Consider the following 7,864-nt stretch of genomic DNA (forward strand, 5'->3'; position numbering starts at 1 on the left):
GGTAAGAATCTTTTGAATGGTTTTTGGGCTGAAGCAGTGAATATTGCGGTTTATTTGAAAAATAGGAGTCCTACAAAAAGCCTTGAGTCTAAAACTCCTTTTGAAGCATTATATGGATATGAGCCTGCAGTAAAACACTTAAAAATATTTGGATCTAAAGTATTTGCCGACATTCCAAAGGAAGATAGAAGAAAATTAAACTCAAAAGCCATCAGATGTACTTTTATAGGGTATTATTCGTCATATAAAGCATATAGATTATTTAATCCCTCTACTCACAAGATTTTTGTTAGTAGAGATGTTAAATTCCATGAGCAGGATCATGAAGAACCTGATGAGCACTACGAGGAATGGGACATTCCGTACTTTGTGGAAGAAGAAGCAAAGAACAATCAGGGTCAGCAGCAAACAAAGGCAAAGGATGAACAACAACAGCAGCAGCAGTAGCAATAGCAACAATAGGAGGAAGAAATAAATAATGATCAAATAAGGTTTGAAACCACCACCCAACCACTCAGGAGATCAGGTAGGAAAGCTCAAATGCTTGCAAGATATAGGGAAAATGCTTTTATAACTAGTATAATGAATGTGGTTGAACCGTTTAGTTATAAAGAAGCAAATGAAAGTAATGAATGGAAAACAACCATGGAACAGGAATATGATTCAATAGCCAGAAATAATATTTGGGAATCGATTGAACTTCTTAAAGGAAAACAAACCATAGGTTGCAAATGGTTATATGAACCGAAAATTAATGAAGGTGGAACTATAGAAAGCTGAAAGCTAGGTTGGTTGCAAAGGGGTACACACAAAAATAAGGGATAGACTATGAGGAAACCTTTGCCCCTGTAGCTAAATTGAACACCATCAGAATGTTAATCGCTTTAGCTACTAAGAAACATTGGATGATGCACCAACTAGATGTAAAGTCTGCATTTTTGAATGGGGAACTAAAAGAAGAAGTTTATCTAGAGCAACCAGAAGGGTTTGTCCAGAAAGGAAAAGAACATTTAGTCTATAGATTGAAGAAAGCACTTTATGGACTAAAACAAGCTCCCAGGTCGTGGTATGAGAAAATTGATTCATTTTTTCTACAAGCTGGCTATAATAGAATTAAGAATAACCCTAATCTTTACACCATGAAAGATGAACAAGGGTGCATAGTGCTGATTTCATTATATGTAGATGATTTGATAATTACAGGTGATGCTACATATCTAATTGATGAAATCAAGCAATAGATGTCACAGATGTTCGAGATCTGGAGAGATTCAGGTCAAACATTTTTGTCTCAAGCAAAGTATGTCAAAGGCCTGTTAGAAAAGTTTAGAATGGATCAGTGTAAGCCTGCACTGGTACCATTGCAGCAGAACATCAAATTGCAGTGTGAGGATGGCTCAAAAGCGGTGGATGCAACACTTTACAGAGAGTTGGTTGGGAGTCTAATCTACCTAACCACTACTAGACTTGATTTGGCTTATGCAGTCATTGTGCTAAGCCAATTTATGTCTAAGCCACTTGAAAGTCACTCGAATGTAGCGAAGAGTGTTTTGAGGTATCTACAAGGTACTGTAGATTATGGTATTATTTACACTGACTCTTCTAATGTTAGATTGGTAGGATTTGCAGATTCAGATTGGGCAGGAAATGTAGATGATCACAGATCTATAACAGGTTATGCATTCAGTCTTGGATCTGGGGTGATCACATGGAGCAGCAAGAAGCAGAACACAGTCTCCTTGTCCTCAACCGAAGCAGAGTATCAAGCCATGTGTGCAGCAACGTGTGAGGCGGTTTGCTTGAGGAGACTTCTCTAGGATGTTGGGGAAGAACAGACAGTCGCAACAACAATAAAATGCGGCAATCAGAGTTCAATCAAACTGGCCAATGATTCAGTGTTTCACAAAAACACTAAACATATTGATACTCAATTCCACTTTGTCAGGGAGAAAGTGCAATCCAAAGAAATTCATTTGGAATATTGTAATACATGTGATAATGTTGCGAACATTTTCACTAAGCCTCTTGGAAAAGTTAAGTTTCGAATGTTTAGGGAGATGTTCGGCATATATGTGAACCCATTCTCCATTAAGGGGGAGTGTTGAAGATAATGGAGAATATCCTAGAATAGGTAGAGTTGGTTCATGTAACCTCAGGATAGGAATTAGTTTCTATTTCTTAGAATGTTGTTCTAACTTCCCTAAAACCATGTTTTCTATTTAATGTGTAATGTGTATGAACAATGTAGAGCGTTTTGCAGAGCCAGAGTCTCCTAGTTCAAACTCTCTTTCGTAGAGCTGACCAGTGGGTTTTATTAAGACAAACATTGCCATTTTTATTAGCTCTTGCTCCCTCTCGGAATCTGAAACGCAGACTCTAGAAGGCATAGTCACAAGTAGTGTAGAGCATGTTACTTCTCTATTGCAATTTCAAAGGATGATGTCGAGGTTATGCATCGCCTTGATTTGCTTTAGTACAGAGAGGAATTCCTCGAAATTATTGTCGTCTCTATGCCTGCAGGGTCGCTTCAGAATTGGAGGCCTTTGAATTTGCCTCCATTCCTAATCCAACACCATATGCCTTCGCCTTTGCCTCCATTCCTAATCCAACACCATCTGCCCCTGCCTCCTCCTCTGCCTCCATTCCTAATCCAATGCCAACGTTGTGATGATGACTTGAGAGGGTGCTTCATTGCGGTTTCCATGGACTCTTCCATCACCATTGACTAGTGGCAAACGAGGATTGATCTCGGAACTTGTGAACAATGATTATCTCACGGGCTATTCGGGCCTGTGAAGAGTGGTGAAAGCATCCTTATCATTTTTAGGGTTTATCAAATGAAACCGGAAAGTCCAACTTGTTAAGTAAATGAGTCAAACTTGTTCTATGGAATCAGTGATGAAACATTATCGACCAAAAGGTGAAAATGAATAATTATAGACAAATTTTACACCCTAAATTGAATTGTTTTGAAGTAAATCCAATCTCCATATCCATTTAATGGCACGACACCTTTTACTATAATAAATTTCTGTCTAATCCATGGTCATCATCGTGAATGTGAATGCTTTACTATAATTAATTTCTGTCTAATCCGTAAATGTGAATGCTTCTAAAATAATAAATTTCTGTCTAATCCATTGTCATCGTCGTGAATGTGAATGTGAAGCGCACGCCAGTGTTGCACTATAAATGAAATGCATGGGTTGTGCCACTGAAACGTAATAGTAGTAAGTGATATATATATATATATATATATATATATATATATATATATATATATATTCAATTATTTACCGGTTGACAATGACGTGTTTAATTTAAAATCAACTGTATTTAATCCTTAAAAAAAAAAGAGAAAAACAGGTGAAGAGGCGTCAAATTTAACCCCGGCAGAGGCAGTGGTCAATAACTCCAGCTGTTCGTGCGCTAACATTCTGACGATTCAATGGTTGACGGGATGGTGTTAACAATCTGTCGATTCAATGGTTGACGGGATGGTGTTAACAATCTGTCGATTGACCGTGGGGATTGAAAAGAGGCACCGCAATTGGACTTATTCACACCGTCCAATCGGCGTAAATATTCCAATCCATTTACCTAATCTCCCATGCATATTTTCTAGTTGTACTTTATCTTCGTTGAATATTCCCTTGCTGTTGTGTTTTCTTTTCCCTCTGCCCCTTCCAAGTCGGGACAGAGAATGGTTTGTTGTGGGGGGCGAATCCTAATGTATACAGTTCATTACATTCATTCATCCAGAATGAATATTCAATAGATTCTTTGATGCACAAACAAACAGATATCTGATCCAGTGCTCAGATGGATGTGAACGCAGAGCAGTCATCACGAGTGAATTTGCTGGAAAATCAAGATGATCAACCTCTCCTGCCACTAGAGGTAGCTAATTCTTCAATCTTCCCCAAGTAAAATAAGGTTTATTCATTTTTCTAATAGTATAACTAGTATATACAGTCTGGTTCATATTGCCAATACAAGAAGAGTGGATTTAACCTTTTTCTGCAGCCCGCCTGTTGGGATTATTTTGATATCTTGAAATATATGCTTCAGGAGGGCCAAGAAGGGGAACACACTGGGGATGGCTCTGTGGATATCCATGGAAGGCCGTCTGTGAGGCAAAACACAGGCAACTGGAGAGCTTGCCCATTTGTTTTAGGTTTTCCCTCACCCTTGTCCTGTTTGTGTTTTAGGAATCTAGGTCAATTGGTTCCTGTTTGTGTTTGAATTTGGGGAAATTCAGGAAAATATTTCCACACTATATCGTTACGGCATACCCATTACGGAATTACTTAGAATGTGATCTGATATGCAATGCAGGGAATGAGTGCTGTGAGCGACTGGCATACTATGGTATTAACATAAATTTGGTTACTTATTTGATTACAAAATTACATGAGGGGAATGCGGATGCTGCAAAGACTGTCAACAATTGGTCAGGCACGTGCTCTCTCACTCCACTTTTGGGGGCAGTTTTGGCTGATGGATACTGGGGCCGATACTGGACAATTGCTGTTTTCTCAACAATTTACTTTATTGTATGCTTAAACCTTCCCAACTTTTGTCTGGTTTCAAACCATTTACTTTACTGTATGTTTGAATCTCGCCCAACTGTGTGGTTTTCAAAGCATGTACAATTCTATTTTTCAATCTTATTTATCTTTTATTGTTACAAAGAGTGGACATAGATTGGGCTAAAGTGCCAGGTATGAGGGATATCTATTTATCTAAGGTGCCAGAGAGGTAATTATTTGCCTAAGGTGTGAGTTCTGAGGGGATTAGGATATCTATTCTGCGAAAGTTGCTCCGGACCTATACTCAGTCTCACCACATTGAAACTTACGTCATGTGCTGATGGGGTAGACCACAACAAGAATGGAGCCTGGTGGATGGCTTAACACTCTGTTGCCCTAACCAGTGAACCAACTCCCCAACAAGTATGGAGCCTGGTGGATGGCTTTGTTGCCTTGAACGGTGAACCAACTCCCTGTTGGCTTATTTGTCTATTAATTGATTAATATCTGACTGATAACCATACTTTAATATTTGCAGGGAATGGCAACCTTGACAATTTCAGCCACTGTTTCTGCCTTGCAACCTCCATCCTGCACAGACAGTGTCTGCCCAAAGGCAACAACACTTGAATATGCTGTATTTTTCCTTGGACTTTACCTTATTGCATTAGGAACTGGAGGCATCAAACCCTGTGTGTCTTCTTTTGGGGCTGACCAGTTCGATGACACCAATCCAACAGAAAGGAAGAAGAAGGGCTCTTTCTTCAATTGGTTTTACTTCTCAATTAATGTTGGGGCTCTTTTTTCCAGCAGCGTTATTGTATGGGTCCAAGACAATGTTGGGTGGGGATGGGGTTTTGCTATCCCTACCATTTTTATGGGATTAGCCATAATAAGTTTTTTTTCTGGGACACCATTATATAGATTCCAAAAACCTGGAGGCAGTCCCCTCACACGGTTATGCCAGGTAATAGTTGCATCACTGCGTAAATTGCAAAAGGAAGTCCCTCAAGATAGTTCAATGCTGTACGAGGTGCAGGACAAGCGTTCTGTTATTCAAGGAAGCCGAAGGATAGAGCATACAAATGATCTCAAGTACTGCTCTTACCCTTTTTTTTTAACTATGAGGGCTGGTTTTATATGATTCTTTTATTTACCAAAAGAATTGCATCGAAATGAGCATTATACATGAGAAAGTTTCAAGAGTCTAGAACTACAAGTTGACATGATTGCAGTATAAGTAAAACGATAATTATATATATCTTGATTTTGCCCACTAATATTTAGGATCCGGCTTAAAATGGTTGCAGATGTCTTGACAAAGCAGCTATAATAACAGATGATGATATTCAGGACAGTGGATTTTCCAATGCTTGGAAACTATGTACTGTAACCCAAGTGGAGGAGCTGAAGATTTTGGTCCGTATGTTTCCCATATGGGTGAGTGGCATTGTATTTTCTGCTGTTTATGCTCAAATGTCAACAATGTTCATCGAACAGGGCATGACCATGGACACCAGCATTGGTTCCTTCGAAATTCCTGCAGCATCCTTGTCTATATTTGATATACTGAGTGTCATGATATGGGTTCCAGTTTATGATCGCATAATTGTGCCTATTGCTCGCAAGTACACTGGAAAAGAAAGGGGGTTTACTGAGCTGCAACGGATGGGTATTGGGCTGGTCATATCAATAATTTCTATGACAGCAGCTGCCTTGGTTGAAATGAAGCGTTTGGATATTGTCAGAACTCTGGATTTGGTCCATGATACAGTCACACCAGTTCCCATGACCATTTTTTGGCAAGTTCCCCAGTATTTCTTAATTGGTGCTGCAGAAATTTTTTTCTTTATAGGGCAGCTGGAGTTTTTCTATGATCAGTCTCCTAATGCAATGCGCAGCTTGTGCAGTGCTCTTTATCTTCTTACATCATCATTAGGAAGCTATTTGAGCACCTTAATTGTTACTATTGTTACTTCTATCACCACTAAAGGAGGAAAACAGGGATGGATACCTGACAATCTCAATGAAGGCCATTTAGACTATTACTTTTGGCTTTTAGCTTCCCTTAGCTTTCTGAACTTCTTGGTATACATCGCTTGTGTACGCAGATACCAGTACAAGAAGGCCAACTGGGGCTAAATTCCAAATTATATGTGTGATGCATTACAGTTATCCATGAGTCATTTCTCTCTACCGTTTCTCTCTACCGTGTTTAGTTGAATGTAATTACCTTTATCAGTGTTACAGTCCCAGATATAGCGGTGATAATACTAGTTTTTCATTAATATTGATCATGCCCTTTTCTTATTTCTTTACTATCAGGTTCTATTTTTAAATTGAAACAGAAAAGGGAACTTAAGATAAGTTGGAAACATCGAAATGAATTGGAGAATGGCCTAGAGGATAGAATGACTTTGCTATTAGATGTCACGTTTAGATTTCAGGAGCGATATTTGAATGTTGAGAAATGTGAGACAGCACTAAGTGCACACTGCACAGAGACAATATGAGAAGAGGCAGTTTGATCTCGGATATCATTTTCATTTGTGTATTCCACTTTTGTTCAGTAGATTTCTGGATGTTTGTTTTGACTTCCAAGTCAAAACAGTATTAGCCTCCTCCATGCTCCACCATCTTGGATTCAGTGCACAATTTGCCCTTTACTCATTTTGGCAATATAAATGATTGCTGATCAAAATTATATTATTGACATATATTGTAATAACAGTATATTATCAAGATCGTTCCTGGAACCTAATACAAATGTTAAAATTTTAATAAGTTTATGTATAGTATTTAAGTTATGAAACCATATATGTAGCAGTGAATAAGTAGCACAATTTTCAAAGAGATAACAGAAATATGTTACGCAATAACTTTTTATAAAATAGGAGAACTTTCTCTAAGTAACTCCAATATATCCAACTCGTGTGTTCATCAATAATGATTAGGTTTACATCAATATATCTATGTATATTCATTGCCCATGTGATTCTTTTATTAATATGAGATGTAGCTCCATATATGCATCCCTCAGGATCATATCATAGTACCTTTTTTCAAAAAGTTTTATCATCAAAGCTTTGCAATCAAAGATTTTCTATCTATAAATGTTGGATTAACAGTCCTCACATCTCACATCTCACCAACGCGGATCTTCTAAAAATAAAATTTGGTCTCTATTCTTAGTATCACGCAGGCATTGCTATCTTCAAAATCGATCCCAAAGCCTCTATTCCCAATTGGTTCATTACTCTTAAGTTAGTTTTTAGTATCATGGAGACATTGCTATCTTCAAAATTGATCCCAAAACCCCTGTTCCTAATTGG

At 38.2% G+C, this 7,864-nt stretch overlaps 1 protein-coding gene across 1 annotated transcript; it reads left to right on the plus strand.

Annotated features, from left to right (window-relative positions):
- The first annotated feature begins 3,616 nt into the window (after positions 1-3,616).
- Positions 3,617-7,084, plus strand: LOC149234165 (protein NRT1/ PTR FAMILY 8.3-like). Its single transcript, XM_089371763.1, has 5 exons — positions 3,617-3,900; positions 4,072-4,177; positions 4,339-4,556; positions 5,071-5,627; positions 5,843-7,084. Exons 1-5 carry the CDS (start codon positions 3,823-3,825, stop codon positions 6,672-6,674), a joined length of 1,791 nt encoding a protein of 596 aa, XP_089227889.1. The 5' UTR covers positions 3,617-3,822; the 3' UTR covers positions 6,675-7,084.
- The last annotated feature ends 780 nt before the right edge of the window (positions 7,085-7,864 follow it).

This window comes from Pinus tabuliformis, chromosome 8 (genome assembly GCF_031772625.1).
Source record: "Pinus tabuliformis cultivar Carrire ecotype Pingquan chromosome 8, CPIR1, whole genome shotgun sequence".
Taxonomy (NCBI): domain Eukaryota; kingdom Viridiplantae; phylum Streptophyta; class Pinopsida; order Pinales; family Pinaceae; genus Pinus; species Pinus tabuliformis.

Coding starts and splice junctions, on each gene's coding strand:
- LOC149234165 (XM_089371763.1), top strand. CDS start 3,823: ATGGATGTGAACGCAGAGCAGTCATCACGAGTGAATTTGCTGGAAAAT. Junction 4,557..5,070: donor TCTCAACAATTTACTTTATT/GTATGCTTAAAC, acceptor TAATATTTGCAG/GGAATGGCAACCTTGACAAT. Junction 5,628..5,842: donor GAGCATACAAATGATCTCAA/GTACTGCTCTTA, acceptor AAATGGTTGCAG/ATGTCTTGACAAAGCAGCTA.